Source organism: Oryx dammah, unplaced genomic scaffold, assembly GCF_014754425.2.
Source record: "Oryx dammah isolate SB20612 unplaced genomic scaffold, SCBI_Odam_1.1 HiC_scaffold_17, whole genome shotgun sequence".
NCBI lineage: Eukaryota > Metazoa > Chordata > Mammalia > Artiodactyla > Bovidae > Oryx > Oryx dammah.
This window is the reverse complement of record NW_024070201.1, coordinates 28,863,828-28,878,765: the sequence shown is the minus strand read 5'-3', so window position 1 is coordinate 28,878,765 and position 14,938 is coordinate 28,863,828. Positions and strand designations below refer to the sequence as shown.

Below are 14,938 nucleotides of genomic sequence, written 5' to 3'. Positions count from 1 at the left end.
TGGCATCCGGTCCCATCACTTCATGGCAAATAGATGGGGTAACAATGGAAACAGTGATAGGCTTTATTTTGGGGGGCTCCAAAATCACTGCAGATGGTGACTGCAGCCATGAAATTAAAAGATGCTTGCTCCTTGGAAGACAAGTTATGACCAACCTAGACAGCATATTAAAAAGCAGAGACATTACTCTACCAACAAAGATCCATCTAGTCAAAGCTATGATTCTTCTGGTAGATATGAGAGTTGGACTATAAAAGAAAGCTGACTGCTGAAGAATTGATGCTTTTGAACTGTGGTTTGGAGAAGACTTGAGAGTCCCTTGGACTGCAAAGAGATCCAACCAGTCAATCCTATGGGAAGTTTGTTCTGAATATTCATTGGAAAGACTGATGCTCCAGCTAAAGCTCCAACACTTTGGCCACCTGATGTGAAGAACTGACTCATTGGAAAAGACCTTGATGCTGGGAAACTTTGAAGGCAGGAGAAGGGGACAACAGAGGATGAGATGGTTGGATGGCATCACCGACTCAATGGACGAGTTTGAGCAAGCTCCGGGAATTGGTGATTGACAGCGAAGCCTGGCGTGCTGCAGTCCGTGGGATTGCAAAGAGGTGGACACGACTGAGCAACTGAACTGAAAGTCATTCAATAGGTTCTTAATAAGTGTGCAAAACTGTGAATATACTTGTTTCCCAACAGATTGACTTCTGAAGGAAAGGATAGGTCATCCCCATCTCTGGAATCCCAACACTTAGCACAATGCTTGCATGCAACACAGGGCCAATAAATGTTAAAGTGCATATTCTGTTTGAAAGAATCTACCCTACTGAACTGGAGAAGGAAATGGCAGCCCACTCCAGTACTGTTGCCTGGAAAATCCCATGGACGGAGGAGCCTGGTAGGCTGCAGTCCATGGGGTCACAAAGAGTCGGAGGACACAACTGAGCGACTTCACTTTCACCCCACTGAATAGGTGGTCAAAAGTAGAGTCAGTTATTGAGAAACAAAATCTTGGGGACTTTGCTGGTGGCCCAGTGGTTAGGAATTTGCCTTCCAATGCAGGGGACACAGGTTCAGTCCCTGCTTGGGGAACTAAATCCCACATGCCACTGAGCAACTAAGCCTGCGCACCACAACAGGCTTAGAAAATAAGCAAAATCTGTGTGGCATTGAAATGACAACCTCTATGTTCATCAGTATGACTAAACAACTCCCATGCTATGGAATGTTCTAGAACAGTAAACAAGGTGAGTCTGTACACTGGTATGGAAAATACACCATGATTTATTTTAACCAAAGAAGAAAAAAGTAAGTTGCAAACAAGCTAATTGTATAACATTTTATCATTTAAAAAAGGGAGGAAAAGGCCTAGAATGTTACACATCTAATAACAGCAGATAACTCTAGAGATTGTGGATATTATCAAAGAGATTTAACTTTATCTGGCATATTAGAACTTTTTACAAGATTACATTTGTATATTATTTGTGTAATTAAACTGTGTTAGTTTCAAGCGAATTTGTTTCTACCAATTTCTCTACTACCTGAAGACTGAATTATTCTAAAAAGGAAGGAAAATAGACCTCCTCTTGATACTGCCAGTAGGTTGATCTTCTAAGCATAGACACCAGACTCAAATCTGAAGCCAGCTGAATCTGTTTACTTTAACCTTTGCTTTTCGTCCCTTTTAGTCACTAAAAGGATGCTGTCTACAACTGTACATATATAAAATGACCTGCCTAGGGGAACCTGCCCCCCTGCCTGAATGTTAAAGTGCCTTTATTCAGCTCGTAGGGATACACTCTGACCCTGCCCAACTGTGAATGGTTACAGAAAAGAAGAAATTAACACATCCCTTCCCTGATGCTTATTTTGCAGGATTTATGGCCTTTTTACTTTACTTCCACACCACCTCCTCCTCTCTGTTCTATAAAAGAAACTGACATCCAGACCCCAATCAGATGGTACTCTAGAGTGCAAGACTGCCATTTTCTTGGTTGTCAGGTTTTCCGAATAAAGTTTCTAGTCTTTGCCTCAACACTTTGTCGTCCAACTATTGGCTAGCAGACAGAGTTTGGATTCTGTAACAGCCCTAAGCATTATTTAAAAATATAGGAAAAGGACCAGATAAGATTTCCTTAACCAAGCCTGAGCTGTCATAGCCAGGGCCTTCACAAGAACCTTCTGTAAAGGGAGGCCAGGCAACGATTTCATGAGAGGAAGCAGTGATACCATATTTAAGAAAAGTGCGCTGATGTCAATAAAACTGGAAAAAGAAAGTGTGCTCTCTCAGGACCATGCAGATTTCTATGGGCTTGTGAAGTACAGAGAGGGGAGTTAAGAGCGCCAGAAACCTTTCCGAGGTGCTTTAATTCAGAAAGAAAGTGCATAGGCATAATGGAAGGGAAACAGGAGGTGGTGCATCTGTGCTTAACCAATTAACAGCCTCACAAAAGCGGCTTTTGTGTCAGGGGTTTGCAGTTCGGAATGTTCTTTCTCAAACTGGAGTAAAGAGTCCAGGCCAACTTCTGCCACTAATACAAGCGTTATCTCCGACTCATCAGCGAACATCTCTCTTGGTGGCTTTAGTTTCCGCAAAGAAATAAAGCGGGGGTTAAGGTGGACTAAGCAGTCGTTCTCTGATTTCCAGCCAAAGCCTAGGGCAGTTCAATACCGACCAGCAAGCTAGCACCTCTTCCGCGTGGTTGCCTCAGGGATGCAAGGATGCCTGCTCCTCGGACGGGGCTCCCAGATGACCAGAAGAGGCTCGAGTGCTGGACTACCCGTTTGCCGACTCGCTCCAGGCACCGGCCACTCCAGACCGGGGCAATCAGACCTTCAGGGCCGCGGCCGGAAAGGTCCCTCGAGCGCACCGGGATGGACGCTGGGCCGCGCGTGACGTGGACCAATCGGCGGCCGGGATCGGCGGTTTTCCTCCAACTGATTGACTGGCCTCTCCTTCGCCTTCGCGGCGGTGGCCGGAGACGGAGGAGGGGGGTGGGCCTAGGACGTGGCCCAATAGGGAAGCGCGCCGCGGCGGTGGGGGCGGGGCCAGGCCTGCGGCGCAGGGCCGGGCGGCGGAGGCTCCAATGAGCGCACGCCGCGTCCGGGGCCGGCTGGTGCGCGAGACGCCGCTGAGAGGTTGGTGGCTAATGTAACAGTTTGCAAGCAGAGGGGAGTTGTGGAGGGCGCAGGTTTGGGGGGCGCGCTGCTGGCCTCGTGGGTTTATTCGGAGCTGCGTTTGTCCCAGAGCTGGGGTCACGGGAGCGGAGGCAAGAGGTAGCGGGGGTGGGGATGGCGATGGAAACCGGCCACCCCTTAGAGGAGGCAACGTGCTAGCTCCGGGGGCGGGTCAGTAGCGGGAGTGAGGGCCGCACGGACGCCGGTACGCTTGGCCCCGCGGCTCGGTCTCCGGGGTGTTCTCATGCCTTAGAGGTGGGCTGGGACCCGTTTCCGGGAGTGGGAGCCACCGTCTTTGGCAGGTGAGGCTTAGGTGAATTCGGAATACTCGCTGCCTTCTCTGCGCGGAACCTTATCGTTCCAGGCACAGCGGCTGTGTGTAGGCAGTGGGGCCGGGATGGGATGGAGAAGGGGAGCGGGCGGGACAACCCGAAGGGATGCTGAGGACGAGACGTGCCCTTTTTCCATCCCTGCCTCCTCCAGCGTCACTATCTCTCAGTTCCCGTCCAGGCCCGGCCAGGCTTTCCGCGCCAGCGGAGGAGCTCCAGGTGTAGGGAGGTAGTCTAGTCCTGAGCGGGGATCCCTGGCGGCACCCCAGGTGTGTGACAGCAGGGACAGTGCTGGGGTGCGCCCGTAGAGCTGCCTGTGCAGTGGGCGGAAGGCCTTGGCCTCCGTCCTCCTGGCCTGTTACCATCACTGTTTAGGGATGTGGTGGCCAAAGGCTTGGATACCCGGTGGTTCACCTGGGCCTTCCTGTGGTCACTTCTGAAGATGGTGAGAGTGCTTGGTTCTCATTAGAAGGGAGGGGAGGGGATGTAGCCTATCCTGCCCTGGATGAGGATGGAGTAAGTATGAATTTTAAAGCTTCTCTATTCTGGATGAGGTTCTCCCCTCCTTCACTCAGGGAATCCAGTTACAAGTGTTGTTTTTCTCCTCTCCTAGGGACACAATGGCAGCCACAGTCAGAAGGCAGAGGCCGAGGTGGCTAGCCTGTTGGGCCTTGATGACTGTGCTCTTGGCAGACCTGTTGGCATTGAGCGGTATGTACCCCAGCAGAGGCGTCAAAAGAAATATAAATGAGTGAATGATGGATGATATGTGGCGGGCAGGGGTAATGAGGCTGGTGAATGGGAAACCTTTCGGCTCTTAGGTTGCCAGACCCAGACGTTTTTGTTTGTCTGCTGCTGTCTTCCCTTCTCCGTGGAAAGCGGAATGCTTTGATTAGTGGGGCCTCAGGAAGGCAGGGAAAGAGGGGCTAAATTGACAGATCTGTTTCCCCTTCAGACACACTGGCAGTGATGTCTGTGGACCTGGGCAGCGAGTCCATGAAGGTGGCCATCGTCAAACCTGGAGTACCCATGGAGATTGTCTTGAACAAGTGAGGGCGGCCCCCAGGGTCGGTTGGGGAAAAGAGGGTCCGCACCCCAGGCCCAAGTGTGTTCTTGGTAGTGGCCTCAACAGACTTTGTGTCTGCATGATTGTGGGGTGTTGTATGTACGTGGGGGTGTTGAGGCTCCTGAGAACACGCCGTGCCATAGGCACATGGCCCCAGTGTGTCTTTTCCTCAGGGAGTCCCGGAGGAAAACCCCAGTGACTGTGACCCTGAAAGAAAATGAACGATTCTTTGGCGACAGTGCGGCCAGCATGGTGAGCTCGCAGCCCACCCGCTTCCCAGAAGCAGTGGGCAGGAGAGGCGATGGCAGACTCCAAAGTCTGCTCCCTGATCGATCTCCGAGGTAGGTAGGTGATGGCAGGTTTGGGAGTCAACACTCTGCTCTTTCTTTACCTCTTCTCAGGCCATCAAGAACCCAAAGGCAACGCTGCGTTACTTCCAGCACCTCCTGGGGAAGCAGGAGAATAACCCCCATGTAGCCCTTTACAAAGCTCGTTTCCCTGAGCATGAGCTGGGCTTCGACCCACAGAGGCAGACTGTGTACTTCCAAATTAGCCCGTGAGTGCCCTGCTGGGGAAGATGGGCTCAGAGGGCCTGGTGAGATCCCTGTCAACATGTGTTCACCACTGTCCTTGCGTGGACGCTGGGCTTTCCTCTCCACTAACCATCCCCCTCCCCCAGGCAGCTGCAGTTCTCGCCGGAGGAGGTCCTCAGCATGCTTCTCAACTACTCCCGGTCTCTGGCTGAAGATTTTGCAGGTGGGTGGCCAAGGTGGAGCCAGTGGCAGCCACGTTCCCTGGAGACTGGAACGAAGGCAGGTCTGAGTCCCCAGGAACACTTAGTAATATCTGATGACATATTTGGTGTCACGACTAGGGAGCTGCAGCCACTGTCATCTACCGAACAGAAGCCAGGGGCGCTGCCAAACGTCCTAGACTGCTCACCTCTGCCCCCAGAACAAAGAATTATCTGGCCCAGGGACTGTCCTGCTGGTCTGGTGGTTAAAACCCTGAGCTTCCATTGCAGGGGACACAGATTCAATCCCTGGTTGGGGAATGAAGATCCCACGTGCTCTGTGGTGCGGCCGAGAAAAAAAAACACTATCTAGCCCCAAATGTCAGCTGTGCTGAGACTGAGAAACCCCCATCTAAGGTGTGGAGCTGGTGGGAACCCTGTTCTGTTGTCCCCTGTAGAGCAGCCCATCAAGGATGCAGTGATCACTGTGCCAGCCTTCTTCAATCAGGCTGAGCGCCGAGCCGTGCTGCAGGCTGCACGAATGGCTGGCCTCAAGGTGCTGCAGCTCATCAATGACAACACCGCCACTGCCCTCAGCTACGGTGTCTTCCGCAGGAAAGATATCAACAGCACTGCCCAGGTGAGCCAGGGAGGAGCTGCCGACTGGCCTGGCAGGGTGGCTGAGTCTGATGATGGAAGCCACTTGGCTTGATTTGCATCTTATTTGCATTCTGGCCCTTGACAAATGTGGCAGTAGCCCCCTCTCAGCTCCTTTTGGAGCTGTTGGGCTTTCATTCAGTGCAGCCCTTTGGAGGCAGGCAGGCAGGCACCCTGGAGTTGTGTTAGGTTCTTGTGACAGTGGCCTTGATGTCTCTGCAGAATATCATGTTCTATGACATGGGCTCAGGCAGCACTGTGTGCACCATCGTGACCTACCAGACAGTGAAGACTAAGGATTCGGGGATGCAGCCCCAGCTGCAGATCCGGGGCGTGGGGTAAGTGGGTACTGCGAGGCCGGCTGCTTGCTGAGCTACCCTTGGGTCCGGGTTTCTTCTTGGAGGGTCAGCTGCCTCACTTTCCTGCTCCCTGCAGGAGTACTCTCCTGGCTAAAGCATCAATCTTTGTAGGATACCTCTCCCAAAGAGCATGAGGTAGATGGAGATACGGAGAGATAGTTTGGGAAGGTTGAGGGCAATGAATGTCCCAAGCTGCTTCTGAGGAAATCCATCAGGCCATAGGCCCTATGAGGAGTGTGAGCTTCAACTATGTCTTTGTTCTTGGCATCTTTGGTTTCCTTATTGCTGATGTGATGTTATTTCATGAACCCATTCTTTTCTGTCTACCTTTTCCACTTCCACATGAGTCTGAACTGCTGCCACCTCTCACCTGCAGAATAGCATGTCTCACTGCTGCTGGTGTGGCCTCCCTCCAGTTCTTTTTCCACATTTCAGCCAGAGGGTTCTTTTCAAACCTGTCTGTATCTCATTTCTTTAGAAACCCTTCAGTGGCTCCACACCTTTGTTTTGGCTTATAAAGCCACCTGTATGTGCCCTGACAACTCCAGCTTGGCTCTGACCCTGAGCTCCAGCCGTCTTTGCCCTCCATTGAACTTAACACACTCTTGTTCTCTCACACCTCACCCTCTGCCTAGACTGTTCTTTCCTCTCTTCTTCACCTCGTTAACTCCAACTCATCTTAAAGTTTTAGCTCCAGCATCCCTCTTCAACGAACTTTCCCAGACATCTCTAAATAGCTGAAATTTCACTTACGTATGTTCTAGTGGCATCATCCGTCTCTCTATTATAACACAGAGGATTGCTAAAATTTCACAGTGTGGTTGATTGCTCAATTATAAACTGATAGCAGGGACCCTGTCTTTTATTTTCCTTTTTACAGTTGTATTTCCAGAGACAAATACCTAATTTGATGCGTAGTAGTTACAGTTGAATAAATGGCCAGATAGACTGTTACTGAGAGGTGTTAGCCGTGTAGGTGAGAGCCAAGTTCCTGTGTGGATGAAGGGACCCCGTGTGTTCCTCACACTTGTCCCTCTTCCCTTTCTTGCACAGGTTTGACCGTACCCTGGGGGGCCTGGAGATGGAGCTCCGCCTGCGTGAGCACCTGGCTGGGCTTTTCAACGAGCAGCGCAAGGGTCAGAGAGCAAAGGACGTGCGAGAGAACCCTCGTGCCATGGCCAAGCTGCTGCGTGAGGCCAATCGACTGAAGACCGTTCTGAGCGCCAATGCCGACCACGTGGCCCAGGTGCTCACACGTGGCTGCTTGAGGGCAAAGATTCCTTGCCCCCCTGCCCAGAGGGTGGAGGACCCTGCCACCCTGAGCTCCATTTCGGGGTGGCCCATCCCTTGTTCCCATGCTTCCTGCCTGCCTCCCAGCATCCTGTTCCCTTGGTGTCTCACCCACCCACCCAGAGAGCAGGACCCAGGTGAGTGCTCTGACCTTCCTGTTCCTTTCCCAGATCGAGGGCCTGATGGATGATGTGGATTTCAAGGCAAAAGTGACTCGAGCAGAGTTTGAAGAGTTATGTGCAGACTTGTTTGAGCGGGTCCCTGGGCCTGTGCAGCAGGCGCTGCAGAGTGCAGAGATGAAACTGGTGAGGCAGGGTCATCGAGGTGGGCGTGGCGGGGAGACAGATGGGATGGAAAGTGAAGAGGTGGCAGGGAGGAGGGAAGAAGTCAGAGAAGAGTCTGTGCTGAGGAGGAGGGTGACCTCGGAATTGACCCATCCCCCGCTTTCTCCCCCCTGCAGGATGAGATTGAGCAGGTGATCCTGGTGGGCGGGGCCACTCGTGTCCCCAAAGTGCAGGAGGTGCTGCTGAAGGCTGTGGGCAAGTGAGTGTGGGGCCTGAGCAGCAGGAGGGCTGAGGGGAGGGGGGCCAGGCCAGGCTGCAGATGGGTGGTCCTGAGCCTTGGGACGTTCACAGGGAAGAGCTGGGGAAGAACATCAATGCCGATGAAGCCGCCGCCATGGGGGCTGTGTACCAGGCGGCCGCACTCAGTAAAGCCTTCAAGGTGAAACCTTTTGTCGTCCGGGATGCGGTGATCTACCCCATCCTGGTAAGTAAGCCTGTGTGCTGGGGTGGAAGGCTCCCTGTACTTCCCCCAGGGCCATCTCCACTGTCTGCTCGAGCCTGTCCCTCTGTCTTTCTGCCATCGGCATTCCCCATCCCAGACCCTGCTCTGCTTCTCCACGGGACCTCCCCTCTCCTGCCATGTAGGTGGAGTTCACGAGGGAGGTGGAGGAGGAGACTGGGGTCCGCAGCCTGAAGCACAATAAGCGCATCCTCTTCTCTCGCATGGGACCCTACCCTCAACGCAAAGTCATCACCTTTAACCGCTACAGCCATGACTTCAACTTCCACATCAACTACGGTGACCTGGGCTTCCTGGGGCCTGAGGATCTTCGGTGAGGGGGTGGGGCCAGATGGGGACTTGAGGGAGGGAGGGGTGGGGTCTGCAAGTGACACAGGGGAAGCAGCCTGTGGGCTTGGGCTTGGGTTTGGGCTGAGCTTCTCCTCTGGGAGGTGCTTCCATCCCGAGGGTGTCCTGGGGGGGGGGCCCCGTGTCTCATACCCGGAGGCTGTGTAGACTAGAGCTTGGAGGCAGGCTTGTGGGGGCCTCCCCTGAACAGCTTTCTCCTCCCCACCCAGGGTATTTGGCTCCCAGAATCTGACCACAGTGAAGCTAAAAGGTGTGGGTGAGAGCTTCAAGAAGTATCCTGACTACGAGTCCAAGGGCATCAAGGCTCACTTCAACCTGGATGAGAGTGGCGTGCTCAGCCTGGACAGGGTGAGAGCAGGAGGCCCCGTGTGCCAGGCGGGGCCCAGGCGCCACCAGCCTCTTCCACAGCAGCTCCTTGTAGTATTCAAACATGGTCAATAAAATGGGTTTGGGAGTTGGATAAATCTTGAGCTAAACAAGGAATCTGGTGTGGGCCATCTCAGAGCCTGTGAGTGCTCACGGACGTTGTAATTTTCAGGGTCTAGGATGGCTGAGAAACCTGCTTATTAACAACAGTTCAGGGAATTTGTATCTTTTAGAACATACTGTGGGCAATCATGGCCTATTCTGTTGAGTGGAGGAGTGTGAGGGTGAGGAGGGGGAAGCTCCAGTCTCCTCCTCAGAGGGCTTGTAATCAACTGGGGTGGAGGAGACTCCATCCAGGAGCCCTTGGAGGAGGCAGGGGAGAGGACAGGCTAGCACAGCTGGAAGTCACATGGTTGTGCCTAAACAGGAACCCGCCAGGCAGGATGTTTGTGGAGAAAAGGTGGGTTAGCATGTGCTTGTCTTCACCTCGGATCCCTGTTTTCAGGTGGAGTCTGTGTTTGAGACACTGGTGGAGGACAGCCCAGAAGAGGAATCTACTCTGACCAGTAAGATGAGCAAGTGCATGCGTGTGAGAGTGTCCTTGTGTGCCTTCCAGAGAGGTGGGCAAGCCTTGCCCTTAGGGTTGGGGGTGGAGTCACTTCTGTGGTGCTTTTTAAGTCTTTGGGTTTTCCTCTTTCTAGAACTTGGCAACACCATCTCCAGCCTGTTTGGAGGTGGCGGCACACCAGGCACGAAAGAGAATGGTACTGACGCAGTCCAGGTAAGGCCAGGCTGGAGTCGGGAGCACGGAGGACGGTGCATGGGACCAGGCGGCAGCAGCGGACTGGGGGTTGGGTGTTGATCCCAGCTTCTCAGGATGTGATAGGCCCCACCTCCTCTTAGCCTGTGGAGAAGGGTATGGGAACCCACTCTAGTATTCTTGCCTGAAGAACTCCATGGACAGAGGAGCCTAGTTTCTACAGTCCATGGGGTCGCAAAGAGTTGGACACGCCTGAGACTTTCTTTCTTTCTTTCCTCTTAGCCCCAGCTGGGTTCACCACACCCTTCTCTGGACTCTGAGCCATCCCAAGGCTCACTGTCACCTTCAGACATTTTTCCTTTCTCCAGCTAGACTGCCTCAGTCCAGACGCCCATTGCCCATTTCCATACAGTGGTCCTCTGTCTCCCCCAAGCTGTGTGATAGGCAGTGAGCCCTTCAAAGCGGAGCCAGTCCTGATCCACAGGCCTTGCTGATGACTCCTCAGAGGGTGTGTCTGCTTGTTTCCAGGAGGAGGAGGAAGGGCCTGTTGAGGGGAGCAAGGACGAGCCTGGAGAGCAAGCGGAGCTCAAGGAGGAAGCTGAGGCCCCAGCGGAGGACACCTCTTCGCCCCCACCCCCTGAGGCTAAGGGGGCTGCAGCGCCTGAGGGAGAAAAGGCCACAGAGAAAGATGGCGGGGACAAGCCCGAGGCCCAGGTGAGCTCTCGGCATAGTGAAGTCGGCCTGGACCCTGAAGCTGATGGGACAGGCGCCTGCTGTGCTTCCTGTCCCCAGAGCCATCCCCGCCTGTGGAGGTGAGGAGGGCTGATGCTTTCCCTGACAGCCTCGTCTCTTCCCCACAGAAGCCAAGTGAGAAGGGGGAGGCGGGGTCTGAGGGTGCCCCTCCAGCCCCGGAGGAAGAAAAGAAGCAGAAACCAGCCCGGAAGCAGAGGATGGTGGAGGAGATCGGGGTGGAGCTGGTCGTCCTGGACCTGCCTGACTTGCCCGAGGACCAGCTGGCCCGCTCGGCCCAGAAGTGAGTAAAGGCTGCGAGCGTGCAGAGGGTGGGCATAGGGTGTGTAGTGGCACCCCTCACGCCTGCTGCCCCTCGGCCACAGACTCCAGGACCTGACACTCCGGGACCTGCAGAAGCAGGAACGGGAGAAAGCAGCCAACAGCTTGGAAGCCTTCATCTTTGAGACCCAGGTTGGTAGGCTGGGACACAGGCCTGCCTCAGGACAAGGGACGAAGTTGGGAGGAGGGTCCTGCCCCAAGAGCCTTGCCCCAGGGGCCTGCTGCACACTTGCGCTCTGGTGCACCTCCCCAGGACAAGCTGTACCAGCCCGAGTACCAGGAAGTATCGACAGAGGAGCAACGTGAGGACATCTCTGGGAAGCTCAGTGCCACGTCCACTTGGCTGGAGGATGAGGGCTTTGGGGCCACCACAGCGGTGAGAGGGCTCCCAGGACGTGGTGGGCAGGATGGGGAAAGGAAAGAGCTGGGGCGTGAGGTCATAGAGAAGGATGCAAGGCTGTCGTCCCCTAACCCCTCTGCCCTCTCCCACCCCCACGTCTGTCAGATGTTGAAGGAGAAGCTGGCTGAGCTACGGAAGCTGTGCCATGGGCTGTTTTTTCGAGTGGAAGAACGCAAGAAGTGGCCCGAACGGCTGTCTGCCCTGGATAATCTCCTCAATCATTCCAGCATGTTCCTCAAGTGAGTGGCCCCTCTGCTCTTCTTCCCCACTCAGTCCCACCCCATCCCTCCTGGGCTGACTCTCTCCTCTCTGACTGTAGGGGCGCCAGGCTCATCCCAGAGATGGACCAGATCTTCACTGAAGTGGAGATGACAACGTTAGAGAAAATCATCAATGAGACCTGGGTAATCCCCATATAAATACATAATTGGAGGCTTACCTGGCAAGGTAGGCCGTCCTTGGCAGTGGGGGAGATGCAGAGAAATGGAGACTCAGCAGTCGTTGCCTCCTGGCTTGGCAGCTCATTGGAAAGACAAAAGATGGCTGCATTTGAGATCACGTCTGATCAGTCCCAGACCAGGTCATAGGCATGAGTCGTCGATTAGAGGGGTAGTGGAGCCCATCCCCGCAGGGTCAGAGAGAGCTGCTCTGAGGAGCTGGGGCTTGAACTGCATGCAGAAATTGGGGCAGGGTTTGGGGAGGTGAGAATGACTTGTTGTGAGATGCAGAAGCTGTTCTGGATGTGGGGGCTGTTTGTTGAACCAGAGCACCAAAGCGGTTGAAATAAGGAGGAAAATAAGAGATTCAACTGTGGTTAGTCCATAGAAATAGGACGGAAGCCAGAAATAGGCAGTTTGGCAGTCCCTTGTGGAGAGCCTCAAAGGCCATCCTGAGGTATCTGTTTGTTTCTGGGGCTGACAGTGACGGGCAGTGATTTGAGGTCTGAGGGGAAGAGCCAGAGGTTGGTTGGGGTGTGTTTCGTCTGGGACAGAGGCATCTGCTGGCTCCAAGCCTGTCCTGACCTCGCCCACAGGCCTGGAAGAACGCAACCGTGGCTGAGCAGGCCAAGCTTCCCGCCACAGAGAAGCCCGTGTTGCTCTCGAAAGACATCGAGGCCAAGATGGCAGCCCTGGACCGCGAGGTGCAGTATCTGCTCAATAAGGCCAAGTTTGCCAAGCCCCGGCCCCGGCCCCGAGACAAGAACGGGACCCGGGCAGAGGCTCCTCTCAATGCCAGTGCCAGTGACCAGAGTGAGAAGGTCATCCCTCCCCCAGGTGAGGCCAGGGGACTGGTTCAGGCATCACTGGGCAGGAGGAAGCTTTCCCTTCCTTCTGGGGACTACCTTTTCCTCCTGGTTTCCCTCCAGGCCAGACTGAAGACACGAAGCCCATCCCAGAACCTGAGAAAGAGACGGGTGAGCTGGGGAAGCAGATGGGAAACGTGGGCATCACTTAGCCCGAGGGGTCGGCAGACTAGCAGGACAGCCTCTCTCTGGACAGCCCTGGAGCTTTGAATAGCCTTTATATCTTGTAGATGGTTATTTCCAAAAACAGAATAGACCAAGCGTGGCCCACAGATCCTAAAATACTGACATTCACTGTCTGGCTCTTGCTGGAAAAAGTTTGCCAACCCCTGTGTTAGCCCCTTCCTCCCTCTTGCAGACACTGACCTATTCTTTCCGCAAAGCAGGACCTGAAGCAGCAGACTCTGAGCCTCTGGAGTTAGGGGGTCCCACAGCAGGTGAGGGTGGAGGTGGCGGGCTGTGCTGGGGGCCAGTGCCTGCCCTGAGCTGGGCCTGTTCCCTCCATCTCACCTCCCTCCATCCTTTGCTCTCTTGCTCCAATTCCTCCCAGAATCTGAACAGAAGGAACACCCGGAACAGCCGACAGGACAGAAAGGAACTTTGAAGAATGATGAACTATAACCTCCCAGTTCCCCACTCATCCCCGCCCCCTTCTCTCACCACCTCTATTTATTAAACACCAAGGACTGGGGGAGGGTTAGTTCCCCATCACCCCAGAGGCTTCAGTTCCTCTTCTCTCACCTGCGACTGGAGGTGCGGAGAAGGGGATGGAAGGGACGGCTTACTGGTTCCTTCTGGAATAGTTCTGTGGTTCAAATCGAAATCGTTCTGTTCCCCAACCCCACCCACTGGTTCCCTACCCATCCAGGTCCTAGTTTGGGAAAAATCACTATTATGTCTTAATTCTTCGCCTGTGGGTAGGTGAGAGCATGGCCATCAGTGGTTGGCTGACAGGCCTGCTAGTGGGAAGGGTGTCCTGGGTGGTTAGAGGGTCTCCAGGCTTTTCTGGTTGTCCTTCCCTCCCTTTTCCACCACGAGATCTATACCACACAGGCCAGTGTCTGAAGAACCTTGCTTTCCCGGTTTGGTTTCTGAGCTCCTGTCTGTACTTTTGCCTCCTCCAAGGTTTTTTCCCCTAAAAATCCCCATTCCCATGCCTCCCCACTGTGGGTCTCCTTGCCTTCCTCTTGCAAGTTGGACAGTCCTCTGCCTCTTGGCCAGAGCCCGTCCATCTGGACTGCCTAAGTCACTCGAGATCGACCCCCACCCACACGTACAACCCCAGTGGCCAGAGTAGGCAGGGAGAAAGTGAAGAAGATAATCCAGCCTCCTCTCGAGGGAGTGAGATGTGTAAGAGCACTGTAGCTCCCCAGCCTGTAGACTCTGGGCCAGGAAGGGCGTGTGAGTGGCTGGTGCAGGGTGCCAGCATTCTGCAAGTGGCTGTTGAAATCTGCATCTTCCGGTAGCCTGGTACTCCATGGCCGTCGGACTTCTGCCCCCCTTCTCTCCCTGTTGTTCTGCCCTCTCAGAGCCTTTCCCTCACCCCCTGGCCCCCTGGGCTGACCAAAATGTGCTTTCTACTGTGAGCCCCTTGTCCCAAGACCCTGGGGGCAGGAGAGAGTGTGGTGTGAATGTAGAACTGCCATCTCGCGCTCTTGGAGGCAGGCCTTGTGGGCAAAGGAAGAGGGTACAGGCTGGCCTTTCTGTAGTGCATTGCTCTGCTGGGATGGGGGCCCTTTACCCACCACGTGGATGTTGGGCAGTCCACCCCCCAGGGTCCCATCTGTAGCAGGAGCCAGGGCTGCCACCCCCACTCCCAGGGCATGGGGGAGCCTGGTTGTATCTGTCTCTTGTCTTTTTTTTCTTTCTTTTTTTTTTTGCCACATTGGCAGAAATGTGCCCTAAGGGTCCTATCCTGTCCTTTATGTTTGAATTGTTTCACTAGCAGTTGAGGCTGGTTGGACAGATTTGAGTCAAATTGTACTTTGCTCCATTGTTAATTGAGAAACTGTTTCAATAAAATATTCTTTTCTACAGTTTTTGTGCTGTGATTTTTTTTTTTTTTTATGTGTTTATTTCTAGGACTTCCCTGGTAGTTCAGTGGTTAAGATTCTGTGCTTCGCGCGCTGGGAGCACGGGTTCAGTGCCTAGCTGGGCAAGTTCCACATGCCACATGGGATGGCCAAAAGATAATATGCATGTAAATAATGCATGTTTATTATGGCAAATTTAGAAGGTAAAAAATGGAATAACAAAATTACCTATAATACTA

The 14,938-nt window shown here is 53.8% G+C and overlaps 1 protein-coding gene across 3 annotated transcripts; it reads left to right on the top strand.

Annotated features, from left to right (window-relative positions):
* Positions 1 to 3,071: 3,071 nt before the first annotated feature.
* On the top strand, positions 3,072 to 14,702 carry HYOU1 (hypoxia up-regulated 1). Of its 3 annotated transcripts, none has more exons than XM_040258128.1 (26): positions 3,072 to 3,141; positions 4,124 to 4,220; positions 4,465 to 4,558; positions 4,749 to 4,827; positions 4,977 to 5,131; positions 5,255 to 5,331; positions 5,767 to 5,948; positions 6,188 to 6,303; positions 7,378 to 7,570; positions 7,785 to 7,919; positions 8,075 to 8,157; positions 8,250 to 8,382; positions 8,544 to 8,731; positions 8,976 to 9,114; positions 9,638 to 9,698; positions 9,834 to 9,913; positions 10,421 to 10,606; positions 10,753 to 10,925; positions 11,008 to 11,095; positions 11,217 to 11,339; positions 11,469 to 11,602; positions 11,683 to 11,767; positions 12,397 to 12,637; positions 12,730 to 12,777; positions 13,050 to 13,103; positions 13,217 to 14,702. In XM_040258128.1, exons 2-26 carry the CDS (start codon positions 4,130 to 4,132, stop codon positions 13,285 to 13,287), a joined length of 3,009 nt encoding a protein of 1,002 aa, XP_040114062.1. In that variant the 5' UTR covers positions 3,072 to 3,141; positions 4,124 to 4,129; the 3' UTR covers positions 13,288 to 14,702. The 3 variants fall into 3 exon arrangements, with proteins under 3 accessions (XP_040114062.1, XP_040114064.1, XP_040114063.1); XM_040258130.1 differs by lacking the exon at positions 3,072 to 3,141 and adding an exon at positions 3,145 to 3,279 and having other exon boundaries at positions 4,123 to 4,220; positions 13,053 to 13,103; XM_040258129.1 differs by lacking the exon at positions 3,072 to 3,141 and adding an exon at positions 3,145 to 3,279 and having other exon boundaries at positions 4,123 to 4,220.
* Positions 14,703 to 14,938: the final 236 nt, after the last annotated feature.